The sequence below is a fragment of the Piliocolobus tephrosceles genome, chromosome 1 (genome assembly GCF_002776525.5).
Source record: "Piliocolobus tephrosceles isolate RC106 chromosome 1, ASM277652v3, whole genome shotgun sequence".
NCBI lineage: Eukaryota > Metazoa > Chordata > Mammalia > Primates > Cercopithecidae > Piliocolobus > Piliocolobus tephrosceles.
Genome location: NC_045434.1, coordinates 91843176 through 91861275, shown reverse-complemented (window position 1 = coordinate 91861275; position 18100 = coordinate 91843176). Strand labels below are relative to the sequence as shown.

The window sequence follows — 18100 nt, the reverse complement described above, 5'->3', positions numbered from 1 at the left end:
GGCTGGAGTGCAGTGGCACCATCTCGGCTCACTGCAACCTTCGCCTCCCAGGTTCTCTCCTGCCTCAGCCTCCAGAGTAGCTGGGATTACAGTCATATGCCACCCTGCCCGGCTACTTTTGTATTTTTTGTAGAGACGGGGTTTCACCATGTTGACCAGGCTGGTCTTAAACTCCTGACCTCAGGTGATCTGCCCGCCTTGGCCTCCCAAAGCGACTGGCCTCATTTTTTTTGTTTACTGTTGTATCATTGATTTTCAAAGCCTATCCGAGACCTGTCTCTCCCTGTACCCCATCCCCAAGCCAGACTTGGCTCTAGATTCTTTTTCAAAGAATTGGGTATAGCTATGTCACAGAAAAGCACCCAAGAAGCAACTACTACAGTAGTCCATTCCTAGGGGGAATGTGCCCCAAGGTTTTGTTTTATTTCGTTTTTGGGGTACAGGTGGTGTTTGGTTACAAGGATGAGTTCTTTAGTGATTTCTGCGACTTTAGTGCACCCATCACCCGAGCAGTGTACACTGTACCCAGTATGTAGTCTTTTATCCGTCACCCCACTCCAAGATTTAGTTGTCAGACGATACATGATACCTTCACTTCTTTTTAGTTTTACCTGGACCCATCTAAATCATAACTTAAAACTCTATAAAGCCATTTTTTTCCTTTGAAATGGTCTCAGCTCCTTCTTGATCCTCTCCATTTTCCACCCAATCTCCTCTATCCCTCTCCCTTTACTGCCTGAAATCGGCTGTAGATGTAGCAGTTTCTGGAGGAAATGAAGATTTGTGGTGGTTCTTTCCAGTCACCAGGTTGTGAAAGTCTTAGGGGTGAAGGGAAGGAAATCCCCTCAAGGACAAGATACTACTACCACATTAAGGTCAGGAGTTCTTAAAGGGCGAAGATTTCATTTTATTCCACTGCCTTCAGGGGCCTGCTAGAGGAGGCCCCGTTGGTACAGTAATACTTATTCACCAAGCTGGTCATCGACGAAATTGAGGATGTCCTAGACGGAGCAAGAATAGGCAGAGGCTGAAGGTAGAGGTTTTCTTTTTATATATACAAGACACATTAATCCATTAAATTTGAGGACACAGTACAAAAAAAAAAAAAAAAAAAAAACACTTCAACTAATTCATCTGACAATGCTGTTCATATTCATGACGCCATTTTTTTTTTTTGTTTGTTGTTGTTGTTTTCCTAATAATAAAGGAGGAGACTTAGGGCTGTTGGGCTGATATATATTTGGGAGTCCCACCTCCCCACCTCATCCGTACACCACCAGGGTGAACAGGAGGAAGCAAAGGAAGGGCAGGGCCCATAGCAAAGTTTCATAATCTTGAATGCAAGAGGGGAGAAGGAATGGAAGGGGGGAAAAAAAGGAGAAAATACAAATCCTATAATACATACAACAGGGTGGGGATGGTATAGGAATGGGACAGACATGAAGCTGAGGCATGGGGTGGGCCGCTGGGGGTGGGGGGCAGCGGAAACCCCCCACATTCCTTTCTCTTTGATGTTGTTTCCATAGTTTCCAGGCTGAGAAGCCCTCTCAGAAGATGGGACCGGGAGAAGAGGGTCAGAGCCTCAGTTGGCCCCCCAGCTGTAGCTGTTGTAGGCAGACTTGTTGGTCTGGGGCTTCTGCGGGATGGAGCTGGTCTGGCTACGTTGCCCGCTGCCCGTCTGCAGGGGAATGGGAGGATGACGGGGAGGAAAAAGGTGTCTAGTTAGTGGTACAAATTTGTAACATCTTCAGGTGGAGATGTGCAAACTGTCTTGCTCTCCCATTCCCCTCACTACTATTAGAACCATAGAAAATTTAGTCTGCAGAGCTGCTAAAGCCCCTTTCTTACAAGCAGGAAGGCATTTTTGACTTTTAAATAGGGAAAAGATGAAGAGGGCAAGATACCTTTGGAGATAAGGTAGTGAGTGAGTTCTACTCATTTTCAATTCTACCTTTTCCTACTACCCCTTCTCTCCCCTGCTCTTGGAGATGAGTGATCACAAGGCAATTTCATTTCCATTGATCCTCATGAATGCCTCAATTTGGAAAGCTGTCTTTGAGAGGAAGGAAGTCCTTATTCTAGCTCCAACCACCTATAATGGAGCTCTCAAGAGGCCACTTGCATTGCCCCACAGATCCCCACCCCTACCACACATCACATCTGTCAGCCCATTTCAGGCAGGTACGAGAGGCAGTCTGAGGCCTCAGGCTGCAGATGCTGCCCCAATAATCTTTTCCATTCTGGTAACCAAATGTTTTCCACAGTTGAGGAAGGGTACAAAGATAAAGAGGGTGTTGGGGAGGGGAGAAGGAGAGAGGAAGGGGAGGCCAGAGAGCTCAGCAAGGTGTTTGTGTTTGTGTATCCCGATTTGTGACCGCGCAGTCTTTTCAAGTTCCCTGAGGCTGTGAAGGTGAAATGGGGACTGAAAAGGAGTGGGTTCAAGCATATGATCATTCAATTTCATTACCTGCTCCTCCTGCTGGCGCTGGCAACAGAGAATCATCTGCAAATATGGTAGCTGAGGCAGAACCAGGATATATGGAAAATAAAGGGACAAACTTTGACAATAGAACTCCACCATTAGAAGGGAAAGCTAAAATGTCAGGGAAGAGGGAAGGCTGGGAGAGGAAAGAGGGGAGGTGTGACCCAGGTCTGATGGGATGAGGACAACTGTGGCACAGGAGGAGAAGGGCACCAAAGGAATTGGGCAAAAAAGGTTTCAATCTGGCCCCTTCTCTGAGATATCCTTTGTCGGCCGCTCGTGTTATGTGCGCTTGTGTCTGTATGTGCTGTGTGCCCATGACTGGCGCTGGGGAGGGATTGGGTGAAGGTGGTGGTGAGGAAGGGTAAGAAAAGGAAAGGGAAGGCAGTTTTAAGGGATAGGAAGAGGAAGGGAAAGGAGAGAGGGGGAAGGGCTATTACCTGGCCATCCTGCTGCAGGTGATGGTGAAGGATCTGAGAGTGCGGCTGCTGATGGGGGGTCAGAATGTGCATAAAGGGGGCAGGTGGGTAGGCAGCAGCTGTGGCCGGATTGATGGGGCCCCCACTTCCTAGGGCTGAAGGCAAGTTGAAGGAAGCAGCAGGAGTACCGGAATGAAAACCTTGTTTCTCAAAGGACTGCTATCCAGGAGGCCAGGAGGAGACAGAGTAAAAGGGATCAGCAAACCAATCTTGGGATTTTCCTGAGCTCAGGCTCCCTGACCCTCAGAAAGCAGCATGGTGTCACAGAAGGCACAGTACACTTGAAATCACACATTCAGGTCTCAGTCACAGCTCTGCTCTTATTTAATAACTGTGTGAACCTGGGCAAACTACTCAACCTCTTAGCCTCAGTTTCCTCAGATATAAAACAGGGACACTACAAACCTGTTGTAAAGATCAAATAGGCTGGGCATGGTGGCTCACACAGAGTTCGAGACCAGCCTGGCCAATATGGTGAAACCCCATCTCTACTAAAAATACAAAATTAGCCAGGCATGGTAGCACATGCCTGTAATCCCAGTTACTCGGGAGGCTGAGGCAGGAGAATTGCTTGAACCCGGGAGGCGGAGGTTGTGGTTAGCCGAGATCACACCATTGCACTCTAGCCTGGGAAACAAGAGTGAAACTCCGTCTCAAAAAAAAAAAAAAAAAAAAAAAAAAAAAAAAAAAAAAAAAAAAAAAACCCAAAAACAAACAAAAAGACCAAATAAAGAGGATGAAATGTGGAAGCACTTTGTAAAACTGAATATCATATTTGAACATCATGAAATTTGAACTTAAAACTCCAGGCTGGGCATGGTGGCTTACACCTGTAATCCAGGAATAAAACTGAGTGTAATCCCAGTTACTTGGGAGGTTAAGGAGGGTGGGTTGCTTGAGCCCAGGAGTTCAAGATGAGCCTGGGCAACATGACAAAACCCTGTATCTACCAAAAAACAAAAATACAAAATACAAAACAAACAAAAAACAAAAATACAAAAATTAGGCCTGGTGGTGCACACCTATAGCCCCAGCTACTCAGAAGGCTGAGATTCCACCATTGCACTCCAGCCTGGGTGACTTCTTGAGACTGTCTCCAAGGAAAAAAAAAAAGGAAACCAATAGTGTCCCCACCCCTTCCAATATTCCTTTAACAAATAATAGTAATAAATAAATAATAACTCCGCTGGGCACGGTGGCTCACACCTGTAATCCCAGCACTTTGGGAGGCCGAGGTAGGTGGATCATGAGGTCAGGAGTTTGAGACCAGCCTAGCCAAGATGGTGAAACCCCCATCTCTATTAAAAAATACAAAAATTAGCAGGCGTGCTGGCAGGCGCCTATAATCCCAGCTACTCAGGAGGCTGAGGCAGGAGAATCGCTTGAACCCGGGAGATGGAGTTGGCAGTGAGCTGAGATTGCGCCACTGCACTCTAGCCTGGGTGACAGGGCAAGACTCTGTCTCAAAAACAAAAACAAAAACAACTCCATGGATATTTCAAAAGAAATAAACACATACTGAGATATTTGAAGTGTTGAAGGTCTTGTCCATGAAGTGCCCCACCCCAGACCCCCAGTGCTTAGTAACAAACTTTAAGTATTTATGGTGATGGGGGACAAAAGCAACATAACAAACCTGTGGATCACTCAAATGCTTCATTATTTACTAGGTGTCTCCTTTCCCACTCCCACTGTTACAGATTTACTCAAAGAATGGAATGAACTAGTTTCCTGTCACTCTCATACTTACTCTCTTGAAAAGTTATGAAAAAGGTTGGGAGTAGGTAGGAAAAGGGGCCAGGAGAGTTGCACAGTAAATCACATGACACATTAAACAATTTGCCACGCTTCACCTTCCTATTACACTTCTCGTTTTTTTCTCAGAGGGCTAAATTTTAACTTCTTAGAGGAAGTGAAGTCTAGAGAAGACCTTTCATTTAGAAAAAGTAGGATGGGTTTCCTGCCACCTCTCATAGGGTTGTTCTTGTCCACTGTATTTCTACCATTACAACTCCACCTCTTCTATGTCTATCTCTTTTCCACTTCTGTCCAGAGCCAGGCACCTACCTGGGTTTTGGAGTACACAGAACCCGAGATATCTGGCACGCCCGTGTTACTGGAGGTGACTGAAACACCTGGGGGAGGAGGAAACAGACAGGAGGATTAGCTCAGCTAGCTACCTGGCCCTTATTCCTGAGATGAGGTGGTATCTGTAGCCTTTCTAGCTATACCAATGCAAGGGAATTTTGGTTGGTTTTCCAGCTTCAAGTCAGTCCTGAGAGTTAAGAGTTTATGAAACAAAAGCTCCCTAAGGGCTCTTTGAACCTTTCCAGGTGTGTGTTGAGTATACATGAGAGAGTGAGGTTGTTTTTTTGGTGGGCAAGGGAATATGACCAAACCTCACTAGCATATACTGTTTCAAAACACTTCTGTGCCTAAGTCTAGCAGGAATATAAAAAACTTTTAATTTTAATGTCCATTTCAAATCAATCCACCCAAACTCCACTCAGTTTTATTCCTGGAGACTCGGACAGTCTGGCCCTCTGTCTTCCTGAAGTGACATTTCTGGGCTCAAAATCCATGCCTCCGCTGCATAAGTACAAGAGGAGCAGTCCACTTTAATCCCCAAGGGCACTCTCATTCTCATAGCCTCAGCTCAGTCAGTCCAGCTTCTTTAGTCTTGGAGTATCTAGGCTAAATCTTTAAACTTAATATGTAAAGGCCTGCCATCAAGATCAACTTCCATGTACACAATTTAAGCCTAAGTGTAGTGGGGTGGGGAGGGACAGGTAGACAGGAGTAGGCCATCTCCTATAGCCTAGGTGGAACACAAAAACCACATGTCATTTTCAGTATACAACTTCAGCTTCTCCGTAAGATAAAGTTCTAACCCATACCTCAACTCTCACATGTCCTGTTGAAAAATACTCCCTACTAACCACTACAACTTTAAAGAAACCAGAGTAGTACAACATGTCATTTTAATTTGTACTTCTCAAATACTCATACTATACTCTATCACCTGGGGTATAAGGCAATGGGTCAAGGAGATAGGAAAAGCCATGAAATAAATCATCTAACATCTTTTAAACTTTCCATTTTTAAACAAAGATTTGTAATTTAGGAATATAAAGCATGATTTTAAAAAGATACATTAGTTTTTATAAAAATAAAACGAAGCTTCAGAAAAACTTTGCCTTTCTGTCTATGCCCTTGGATCCTTCCCATCAGAGGTACACATTTCCTTCTCCTCTGCTGTCAGGAACACTGATGGAAAAGTGTTTTAGAAGCACTGTACTAGAGTGGCCAAATCACAAATAAGGAATCCTCCATTCACCCACAATTCAAACTCTAGAACCCAAATCCTCCCAATGACTCAGACAAAGGCAGCCTTCCAAAATTAAGCCCATCTTGAACAGTCACTTTTGAAGTGGTATCTTAATCTGGAAAAACTTCCCAACATCCTAAGTCCAGATTATTCCTGGGAGGGGCAAACACTAACTAGGAAAAATAACAGAACTACAGAAAACCAAGCAAGAGAAAATACTTCCTTATCTCCAAAGCATCAACTGTCTAAAGACACTGAAGTAAAAGAAGGGAACGATACAGGAATATCTTAAGGGGCTAATGGGTATTTTTTCTGTTCCCTTTTCAAACCTGAGGTGCCCATCTAGCAAATCACTGGGTAACAGGCATAACTTTTAAGAACAGAAGGTTCAGTTATGGAAAAGGCTTAAGCTAATAAGTTTGTGTGGAAGAGTTGAGAGTAAAGGTGGAATAAACAGGATATAAGTAGAACATTTTTAAGTCAAACCAAAAGAGACAATTTACTGCAAAGGCAAAAAAAAAAAAAAAAAAAAAAAAAAAAAATAGCATACTTGGTCACTCTCTGCAGTGAGGCTAGGCTGCCTATATCTAGGAATGGCAGAAATGACTGACTGGATTCTCAATCTGGGTGGTAGGGAGGAATTCAGCTCCAGTGTGCCCCTACCTGATCTCATTCTTGCCAGAGTTTAGGCTAAAAATAACTTCTAGTCCAGAGGCCTTATCTTGGATACGAGGTTGAAGGGACTGGAAATGCAGGAACCATAATACTCTGTAGTAGCCATAATAATCTCAATGATAGTATTAGAGACCAAGAAAATAATGGGTACTGATTTCACTACCCCTTACCAGTTATTAGAAAGATCTTCAGACTACAGAGTTCTCTTGCTTTCCTTCCAACATCAACACCCCCTACTTATCCCCAAACAGTGACAATACTAGTACCACGTGGGCAGCAGGGCAGAGAAACATGAATCTCTCTCCCACCATGGCAGCCCCTGGGAAAGGTGGTCACACTCCACAGAACAAAATTACTCCAAAGGGCTGGGAACAAATACAAGGAAAGCTGAATACTTTGGTTTCTAATTAACCCAGGGTGGTGATCTCACTGTCCACATTAACTGTATAAACAAAGGGCTAATGTTGTATGCTAGCTGGACTGGGAGGGAATTAGAATTTCCACAGTCAAGGAGATGTCTGACCAAACCGCTCCCACACATCCTTAGCTTATACCCACAAATGCAAAACTGATAATCCAGTATTTCTGAAAAGCCATCAAGGGACTAAGAACAATGTTCCAGGGTAGCAGTCTCCACAGAGCCTGAGTCATCAACTAGCTGATCACTAATGACTTTATCAGATCTTAGCCACTTGGCCTTTAGGAACCAGATAGATGTGGGAATTAAGCCTTGGAAGATACTTCCCTAACAGCTCTGAACACTATCTCTTTTGCCTTTCACCATGACATGACACTCCAAACTTTTTTGTCCTTTCCCCCACTGCTTATGTAAGAGGCAAAGGAAAGATCTAAATGGAAAAATGAAGCAACATAAGCATGGAGAATCGGGGATTTCTACAAATAATTTCCTTTACCAACCAATCAACAGGCAGGAAACTGAGGCTATTTCCCCTCCCCCCACCTTCATAAAACCACCATACTGAAAAATTAATAGTTCTTTGGCTATGCTGGGGTTTGATTAAAAAGGCCACCCTCCACCCTTCATTTATAGCACAGCATTGGTTCCTAGTGTCCAGAAAGACATGCACGGAAAGAACGCCAGAGTTAGCTAAAGAAATACCACAGTTTATTGAAGACTACAAATATTTTTTGTTACAAGTTGAAACTACATGCCTTCCAGAAATCAAAAGCAACAGCAGGTGTGTGCATTGATGCTTCGAAGGTGCTGCACCGCTTGAACTTGAAATGGGTAAGACAGGGTCAGACACATGGGGGAGAGGGAAATGGGGGAGGGGCAAGTTCAAAAGCCCAGAAGGTATCCACCAACTCATTTCCCCAAGCCACGCAGGCCATGGCCTCAGCTCAGCAGGCTCTCCTCAGTGGTCTGGTTTCTGAAACAAGACTTCAGTGCAAATTTATACACACACACAAAACATAGCCCCCAGCCTTGGGCCAAATTAGCTCTCAGCCGTCCAGAAATGCTTGTAAGGGGGTGGATATTTTCTTCCTAAAAGGAATCAAATACATAAAAATAAATGAATGGAATGACAAAAGCCCTTTGTGGGGTTGGGAACTGGGGGTTCTCAAGGGCTGATATAATACGTTTCTGAATTCTGAAGGGAGGCAAGAAGCTGGGATTTCTAGAATCAGGTATGCCAATTCTCTTATATTATCAATCACCTACCTCTTAAAATTTGTGAACCTGGTCCAACTAAGACTTCAACCTAATGTCCTCAGAACGGGGCCACCACTCCAAGTCAAAAAGCTTATAATCCTCCCCACCAAGATTTAGGGTGGACCTTGCTCGATAAGAGGGGTGGCCACAAGGAATCTATGTATTAAATCTCAATGGAGCTTCTCAGGATTTGTTTAACTGATGACCCATAAAGCACAGTTCAAAGCTCCACCTGGCTATCAGTTCCTAGTCATTACTGCCTTCTGTGCTCTTCCCAATTATTGAAAACTGTGGGCAACTGACCCACCCAGAGCCCACATAAGGGTGAAGAACACATGCTGCTCTATCCAAATCACCATGAAACTGTAACTGAGCTGACAGCTTTGAAGGACAACCCCCATCCCCAATCCCAAGCAATCACAGAAACCTGCTCCTCCCCTATTCATCTACAAGTCGCTGAAAAAGTACAATTATACTATTCAAAGATTTCTTCTCGCTCCCTGTCCTCCAGAAGAGCACAGATGTCAGGTATGGAAGCAAGGGAGAGGCTGAGTATCTTTTAGGTAAGTACCCATCCAGAGGATTCCTACAATTCCCTCCTGCCATCACGTATGTAAACGGACTTTGCAAAGAGACCAGCCATACAAATAAAGGAACCTAAAGGCCCAACTCTCCCAGTACAGTTCCCACTTTATTGAGTAATAGTCACGCCTATTCCTTTTCCTCCATGGTTTAGGTCTTCTAGCTAGGGAATAAAAAAGGACACATAAAAGTAGTGCTACAAAGTGATTTAAGCCAAACTTATCGTAGTCTGCTAGCTATGAACCCACTTAATGCTACTACTCAGTGAATATACCCCCTTTTGTATTATCAGTGCCATACACATTATCAACACTTGCCTCCACTGACATTTCAGCAAAATCTTGGGGCTCCTTGCCCTACTTCCACCCACACTTTTGGCCAACCAACATATTCTAAAAGCCAACACATACTCTTGGGCATTCCCGTCACAAAGAGTGGACACATGTCCTAGTATCAAGCTCCTCTGCTGGTGCTGCTCCCACAGATACCCAAGTCAGCCAAGTATTAACAATCATACCTGGGGCAGCGGTACACCCTCACCAACCCCATTTTCTTAAGCACCAAGTCTTCCACCCTGAAATTTATCTAGTAACACCCCACAGATACCACTGAGCCAGGGACAAGGTCAGCTTACCAGTGTTGTATCCATGAGACCCATATCCACTCGGCTGTTGGAAAGGGGTGGCCGATGCATTCACACTGACATTCACACCATGCTGCTTGGAAGAGGTAGGAGCCACCTAAAGAGCAAAAAGGCCAGACTTGCAGTGACGTGGCAGCAGAATACCATCTGTCCTACTTGTCCTGCTCCAGGTACTGGACATTCAGATGGCTACCTATCCTGATGCAGGTTGACCACAGCTTGCTTAGTGAAATTAGTTCCTTACTAATCGTTCTAGAATCTACTAATGAAGTCAAGAAATGGTAGTTTGGAGGAAGAAAAAGGGACAATGGCAGCAGGGAATGAATGAATCTGAGTGAAGCAAAGCTGTATGGTATCATATTCTCCCTTTGGCAAATTCTAAGACTAGGCAATCCCTATCCTAATTCCACCAATTCCAGCCCCATTCCCCCATCACCCTGCCAAATACAGGCCAGAGGTGGAAACTGTTCCTCCTCATCCATTATTGAAGTCACTGATCCTTAAAAGCAGCTAGAATAGTGTCCAGGGCTAGGATCCTTCACCACAAGGAGTGACCAAAGCCAGGTACTCACAGGGAACACAGCAGGCCCATACTGGAAGGTGCTGGGGAGGCCCGGGACCCCTGTATAGTATGGCAGGCTGGTGTAACTGTAGCCAGGAGGCAGCGCCGGGTTCAGGAATGTCTGCTGCGTGGTATGGTGAGTCTGCGTCTGGTTCTGTTGGGGTTGGGCCAAGGTTGTGGCCGGGGCTGGGGAGGAGGCATCCCCACGGCCGAACTTTGTGAGGTCACCTGTGACAGGAGAGGCTAAATGTACCTGCCTCTTTCACCCCAATACCAATGCAGAATTACCTCTTCTGGTTTCACATGATTCCAGGAGATCCTGTTCAAAGACTATTAAAGTTCAATTCCTTGAATTACATTTATGAGTGGCTCCAATTAGTGTTGCTCAGCATATACTGAGCACAGTTGCTGTAAGCCAAGGACTAGTGTTGAATAACTGTGCAATGCTATGGCAGGGACAGGCTCTTGGAATAAGGCACCTGCACAATTTCTCTGCCCACTTGTGTTCTCTTTCATCTTCCCCCTTCTTCCCTCCCCTCTTCTCCTCCATGGGGAATACCCCATGCTGGACTTGAAAGACAATGATGGATCAGGGAAAATGGTAAGTCAATGAGGACAATGATAGGTCAGGTAAAAGAAGGCCCCAGACATAGCAAGGCAGTGAGATTGCCACTGTGAGTAGCATAAAGGGGCAGAGATGAGCAGAGAAGACCACATCGACCACTGCACTTCCTGGAAAAAGCTAGCAAATGGCTTGAAACTAAGTCAAGATATCACTTTTTTGGGAGATGAGGTCTTGCTATGTTGCCCAGGCTGGTCTTGAACTCCTGGGCTCAAGCAATTCTCCCACCTTGGCCTCCCAAGTAGCTGAGACTACAGGTGTGTGCTACCATGCCTGGCTAAGATATCATCTAGAAATCACAGGGAGACAACAGAAAGTGGGATGAATAGGAAAAGCCACAACATGCCCAACTTTAGCAGGATTTTGAATCTACCAATCCTGATTTATCACATTCCTTCTTGCTACCAATCAGTTTTCTGCCATCAATCCCAACACTATCTCCCTTTTTATTTATTTAGTCCCATCCCAATCCTACCAGAATAAGGGTTGCTGGCCAGGCTACCATCCCTCCCAGTCAACGGAGTAGTGGGTGTGGGAAATGGGATGCTGTAGTAATCCTAGAAAAGAGGGAAAAAAAGAGCAGAGATTCAATGTCACTCATTCCCCAGCATGAGTATTATTTCCACAGAGGAAAAAACAGAAGAATGTGAGAGTTGTGCAATTTATCCAGTCACTAATTAAGCTGGCTAGAGTTAGCACAAACTCCACATTACTCTTGCATACACTGTCCCCCTTGCCTGGCCATGAGCACAGTCAGGCAAGGTCTACGGGTATGCCCACTTGAGAATATGTCAAAGTCCATGAGGACCAATATTTTCAGCACTTTAGGTGTCATCCCTATCAGTTTATACCAAGCTTATTCTACTGAGAAAACAGATCATTCTGTAATTTAAAGTGACTGGGACAAACAAAAAGCACCCTGAGTGCTCCAGAGTACTTTACTGGGCTATAGATTAGGTTAAATGGTATTTACTAAGATGCCACAACTCTGATTTAAAAAAAGAAGAAAAAAGGCTGGGTGTGGCGGCTCACGCCTGTAAGCTCAGCACTTAGGGAGGCAGAGGCAGGTGGATCACAAGGTCAGGAATTCAAGACCAGCCTGGCAAAGATGGCGAAACCCCATCTCTACTAAAAATACAAACAAAAAATCAGCCAGGGGTGGTGGCGGGCACCTTTAATCCCAGCTACTTGGGAGGCTGAGGTAGACAATTGCTTTGACCCAGGTGGCAGAGGTTGCAATGAGCCGAGATGACGCCACTGCACTCCAGCTTGAGAGACAGAGTGAGACTCTGTCTAAAAAAAAAAAAAAAAAAAAAAAAAAAAAAGTTATCTTCTGTTGGAAACCCTCCCCCAAATCCCTATATTCTAATATGCCTTAGATCAGAGTGTATGGAGGGCTGGGATGGGAAAGAGCTATGTCTGTGCCTGAGGTAATTCTCCCAACACTAATTTTAAGACTACTTTATTTTCCAAAGCTCTATCCCACATACTCACCAATGGAAATCTTGTCTGAAGCATCTGTAAGTCATCATAACCATATACTTGTGGCTGAAAGATACAGATATATAGCAATAACAGGAACCGGTCATGATGTTAGCAAACTAAGGAGCCAAGAGACAAGCTAATTCAACAGAATATTCATCGTCATTCTGGGTTAGAACACGACACGGATTATTTCCTTCAATTTTATTTAAGTAAAAAGCAGTAAAGTACAAAGAGATTAAAAGATTCATGAAAGGTCCTGAAGCTTTCCTTGAGCTAAATACTACTGATTCTAGTAGGCTGGCTTCTTGATACCAATAGAGTAGACACAAAATATACACGAACAACCAGTTTTACTCTCTATTCTACAAGTCTCTGTCTCTTATACTCTTCAAAATCTGGCTTAAAAATAATCTCCTCCAGAAAGAATATTTTACTTTTCTCCAATTTCAGGGTTTTAAGGTAGTGACTACACATTAAAAATGTGTAACTGTGTTATTTGGATGTGTCAGCAGTATGATATTTATCTAGACTTTGTCTCTGAGGGCAGGAACAGGTATCTTTTAAAACTTTTTCATATACCCTTCATCTTAATAGCTACCAAATACTTGAAGGTCACAGAAGATACACTAGGGCAAAAAGCTACTACTAATATCAGCCACCCACTTATTCTCAAAGTCCCAGATTGAGTCAGGAAACTTTCCTCTAACCAGGCCAGACCAGCAAACACACTCAAGAGTTATGGATTTAATCAAATCAGAGAAAATAATTCTTGGGGCCAGGAGTAGTGGCTCAGGCCTATATATAACCCCAGTTCTTTGAGAGGCTGAGGCAGGAGGACCACCTGAGCCTGGGATTTTGAGACCAGCCTAGGCAACATAGGAAGACCCTGTCTCTAAAAAAAATTTTTCAAACTTAGCCAGGCATGGGGATGCACATCTGCAGTCTTAGCTACTTGGGGAGTCTGAGGTGAGAGGATTGCTTGAGCCCAGGAGTTCAAGACTGCAGTGAGCTAGCTATGATTGTTTCACTGCACTCTAGCCTGGGTAAAAGAGCAAGATCTGTCTCAAAAAATAAAATAATAGTCATAATTATCTAAGACACGAAAAAGGATTCCAGATGAACATTCTGGCCTTTGGCTTCTGAGGCCCAGAAGTTGTGTTTCAAACAGGGCAGATATTCTCATCACACATATACATACATATTGTACACACACACACATGCATACATGTGTGCACCATAAACCAGAGCAGATACACAATAGATGGGTTGGCCTCAGTTTAGTCCATGAGTACTTTTTCCAAAACTGCAAAGATTAAAAACCAGTTTGATTACATGCGGCAATTCCTCATTTATTTTATATTTTAATTACAGTTGACCCTTAACACAGGTTTGAACTGCATGCTGTTTATACCTGAATCTTTTCCAACCAGACACACAGATCAAAAATACAGTCACATTTATAGAATGCAAAACCCATATACATGGATTCCACAGAGCCAACTGCAGGGCTTGAGTATGTGCAAGTTTTGGTATTCACAGGGGTCCATCTGAAGCCAGAACTATAAAAAGAGCAGCCACAGCATCCTCACCTTTTGAAGAAGATCCTTTAGTCCCACTTACCGGGTAGGCATGTAACAGCCCTGGAGCCATAATATACGGATTAGGCAACAACGGCGGGACCCCAGGAGGGAGGTTGGGAGGAGCTTTTCCTAAAAGAGAAATTACATTTTTATCCCATCACACAATTACTTACCCCCTCCATCACAGAGGAATGCCATCTGCTTATGCAAGGCTACCTGAAGTCGTAGCAACTGAGCTTCGAGTCGAGGCTGTGACAGTGGAGTTGCTGCCTAGGCTGAGGCCCAGGCTACTGCCACTATTGAGACTGGAGGAGACACTGACCACTGGGGGAGGTGCAGAGACTGTGCTGGATGTGGTGGAAAAAGTGCTGGAGGAAGAATGGAGATTCGCCTCACTCTCCACACTTGTGTGCTTCGAAAGGGAGAGCAGTGGAAGAGAGAAGAAGAAAAGAGATCAGCGTCATAGGTCAGGAAAAATAAGACAATCCCTCCTGCTGAATATATTATTATGTCAACTTCCTAATTAAAGAGACCAAGTAGGCAAGGTACCAAAGTACACTCTGCTAAAGTAGTTAGAAATAATCTCCAGCTACATATTCCTCAAGATTCATCTGGCAAGAATGGTAACACACTCACTGCACATCATCATCCTGTTCAGAAAGACAATAATGCAAATGGATACAGATTCCCCAGAGACTAACATTGGTTCACAAAGGAACAGAGAGAGTTGAGATGTAAAAAATACATCACAGCTTTCTCTCCCCAACTTTTCTTTACTAGTTGAGACCAGTTTGTGGACTAGGAGAAAGCAAAAAGTCTGATTTTACTTTTTTTTTTTGAGACAGGGTCCCATCTGTTGCCCAGGCTGGGGTGCAGTGGTGCAATATTGGCTCACCGCAACCTTGGCTTCCTGAGCTCAAACAATCCTCCCACTTTAGCCACCTGAGTAGCCAGGACTCTAGAGTGTACCACCATGCTTGGCCAACCTTCAAAAAATTTTTGTGGGGATGAGGTCTCACTATATCGCTCAGGTTGGTCTCAAACTCCTGGGCTCAAGCAATCCTCCTGCCTTGGCCTCCCAAAGTGTTGGGATTACAGAGGTGAGCCACTGCACCTAGCCACAATTCTGACTTTAAACCTGAAACTGTGTATTTGAACAGAGACTCCCAGAACCTTAGCCCTCGTATCTCCCCAGGCTTCTGGCAAATCTGACACTTTTGTCCAAAATGGGTCTTTCCCTTTACAGGCTCAGCTTAAGTCTATTAATAGTTGTTACAAATTGAAACAACAAAATTGATCTTGGACCAAAAGCTCTCACCTGGCATCTACCTTCACAAAAATGTCCAGCCTTGCACTGATTCTTTTCAGAACTCATGTTTGGCATACCCAAGACCAAGAAAAGAGAACAGCTCTACCAATTAGAAAGGTATGTTCTTCCAGAATTTATTAAAGCATACAAAGCCCAACTATATATTCAGTAGGGGAAAAAAGTCAGAAAGTCACTTTCAGGGCTTTTAGGAATGGCCCAGAGCTCAATGTTTAGGGATTGTTCTGCCTCTCTTGGCTTCCTAACATCCCTTTACTCATTTTCCTGCAACCTCAAATCAATTATTTTGCCACCTCATGAAGAAATTTTCAATAATTCTCTCTTGGGACAATCTTAGGGTTGGAGAGTTCTAAGAGTAAGAAAACCACACATCCCTCTCTGCATCACACTTACCAAAAGAGTGGATGTCGAAGTGCGCCCAGAAGATGTTGATGATGAAAGGGTATTCTGCTGTGTAGATAACGTGCTGTCAGAATAAAAGAGGTTGCCATCAGCCACAGTGCTATAGTTACCTGACTTAGAGCTTCAGTCAAGAACATAACAAGGAAATAAGATATAATATGAGACACCAAGGAGGTCTGAGATCATATATATGTTAAGCACAATGCCCAGCCAGGGGTAGTCAGCAGCTAAAGCAAAAGTGGATGTTGAAAGGGGAAAATTAAAACAAGCCTCCTCTGTCTTCACTTCCCACAGTTCTCAGGTCACCCACTTACCACAAAAGCAGGGCTAATGTGGTCTCTGCCAGGTCAAGGGAACAAGAAAGAACCAGAGAGCTCTGTTACTGCTATTCACCAACCCCAACCTCCATCCTCACCCCAAATCACCTGCTGTGTTGTGTGGTGGTAGTATTTGGAATCTCCTCACTGTGGCTCAAGCCACCCAAGGAGGATGAATGCTGATTGGTTGTCGTCAGTAAGGAAGCTGCAGATACCGTTTCATTGAGAGGGGGGATGCTAGAAGTGGAAGGTGAATCAGATTTCACTGCAGAGCCGGTAGCACCTAGAAACATAGAAAGAAGGAAGTCCACTTATCAGAAAAAAGGGAATGTCTATAAGAGGTGACTACAGTCCAAGGCTGTTCCAAAGACAAGAGGATGAGTTATTTAACAGTGGACTGTATTACGTAGAATCTTTTTTCTTTAATGCTGAGAATTACACAGCATGGGTCTCATTTGTCCAATGAAGGGAACTAATGGATTATCACCATTTTAAGATAGAAAACCAGAAACGTAAGAGGGGAAAAGCTTGAAGAACACTCACCTTCAACAGATTGTGTGGTCTGTAACTGCGTGGCCTGCACAGAACTGAAGCCATTCTGGTAAAAAAAAAACAGAAGAGCAAGAAACAGACAAACTCATGTGAATGAGGCAAGTTAGCACTGATTCAGCTTTATTTTGGTCAACAAATCTTTAGGAGAAACTCTATAAATTAACCAAAAGGATTAATATTAATACAATGCAGACTATCCAAAAAACCAAAATAGCAACAAAAATTAAACAACAAAACTGAGATATACCAACACTGTGTGACCAAAAGCAAAAGAAGGAAACCCTACTAATTGCTGAAGACACCCCAAACCTAAAACAGATAGAGGAAAGGCCCAAAGTCCACATTCAGTGATTTTTGGGGAAGGATGAGTGCAACAGTTCAGTCATACCACCTATTCCACTGGCAGCATCTGACAGTCACTCAACATCACCTCTGGCATATGCTGTCTCCCTCACCATGCCAGGACATAGCAAGGTGAGGTCTACTGACATGCACCCAGAAATCTAGCAATCACATCTTCCCAGAAGACAGGACAGGCACTTGAGACTGATTCTACTAGTGACAATGAATTTTTTGTACAAAGAGAATGGTTTCCTGACTCATCAGTCTCCAGGTTTGCTGATAAGAACTTTTAATTCACTAATCACAGATGTGTGCCTTTTTCAAATTCTCAATCACTACTTCCAAAGTTTCTTTGCACCATTTGCTGAAAAGTAAAACACTAATATTTAAGGAATTTTTGCCCACTATTCTCCTAACCAATTCCCAGGGGTTGATGAAGCCACTACCTTTGCCTGAGTCAGGTCCTTTTGGGGTGATGAAGAGATGGAGCTGGGGTACCGCCGAGTCTGTGTGGATCTCTGTTCATAAAGAGGGCCCTGAGCATTATTTTGGGAGGTATAGGTTGTCGACTGAATTGGGCCGCTCTGATAACCAGACTCCTGACTCTGGTTAGATGAAATTGTAGAGGAAGATTCACTGTAAATAATGAAGAAAAAAATCTCAGAGAAACAAAATAGAGCAGATCTACTGATACTAAGGAAATTGTGGAGATCTACTAGTGGAATACCTTGATTTGAATCAAGAAATTTTTCAGCAACAAGTAAAAGAATCTATCAAAATTTTCTCCTGATAACACTAGGAATCCCTACCTTCTATAGTGCCAGAGATCTAAATCAAGAATTAATCTTAAAGACATCTAGGCTGGGTGCGGTGGCTCACGCCTGTAATCCCAGCACTTTGGGAGGCCGAGGCGGGCGGATGACGAGGTCAGGAGATCGAGACCATCCTGGCTAACACGGTGAAACCCCGTCTCTATTAAAAATACAAAAAAATTAGCCGGGCGTGGTGGTGGGCGCCTGTAGTCCCAGCTACTTGGGAGTCTGAGGC

The 18100-nt window shown here is 43.9% G+C and overlaps 1 protein-coding gene and 1 non-coding gene across 31 annotated transcripts in view; both read right to left on the bottom strand.

Annotated features, from left to right (window-relative positions):
* Window positions 1-385: 385 nt before the first annotated feature.
* UBAP2L (ubiquitin associated protein 2 like) overlaps window positions 386-18100 on the bottom strand; it is a 52341-nt gene continuing 34626 nt past the window's right edge. For 4 of the 30 annotated variants that reach the window (XM_031936156.1, XM_031936159.1, XM_023213843.1 and 1 more), the window contains exons 15-27: window positions 17500-17689; window positions 16703-16757; window positions 16268-16442; window positions 15834-15906; window positions 14330-14525; window positions 14154-14242; window positions 12543-12596; window positions 11524-11605; window positions 10437-10654; window positions 9856-9961; window positions 5029-5096; window positions 2923-3120; window positions 386-1001 (exon numbers count right to left, since the gene is read on the bottom strand). In XM_031936156.1, coding sequence (XP_031792016.1) covers window positions 963-1001; window positions 2923-3120; window positions 5029-5096; window positions 9856-9961; window positions 10437-10654; window positions 11524-11605; window positions 12543-12596; window positions 14154-14242; window positions 14330-14525; window positions 15834-15906; window positions 16268-16442; window positions 16703-16757; window positions 17500-17689 — 1543 coding nt within the window. In that variant the 3' untranslated portion in view covers window positions 386-962. Of the gene's footprint in view, window positions 1002-1028; window positions 1679-2467; window positions 2519-2922; window positions 3121-5028; window positions 5097-8068; window positions 8472-9855; window positions 9962-10436; window positions 10655-11523; window positions 11606-12542; window positions 12597-14153; window positions 14243-14329; window positions 14526-15833; window positions 15907-16267; window positions 16443-16702; window positions 16758-17499; window positions 17690-18100 lie in introns of those variants that run through there. The other 26 variants (XM_031936143.1, XM_023213838.1, XM_023213842.1 and 23 more) reach the window with 8 other exon arrangements.
* LOC111544042 lies at window positions 11691-11826 on the bottom strand. The gene has a single exon (XR_002732023.1). It is a non-coding gene; the product is annotated as a small nucleolar RNA SNORA58 (small nucleolar RNA).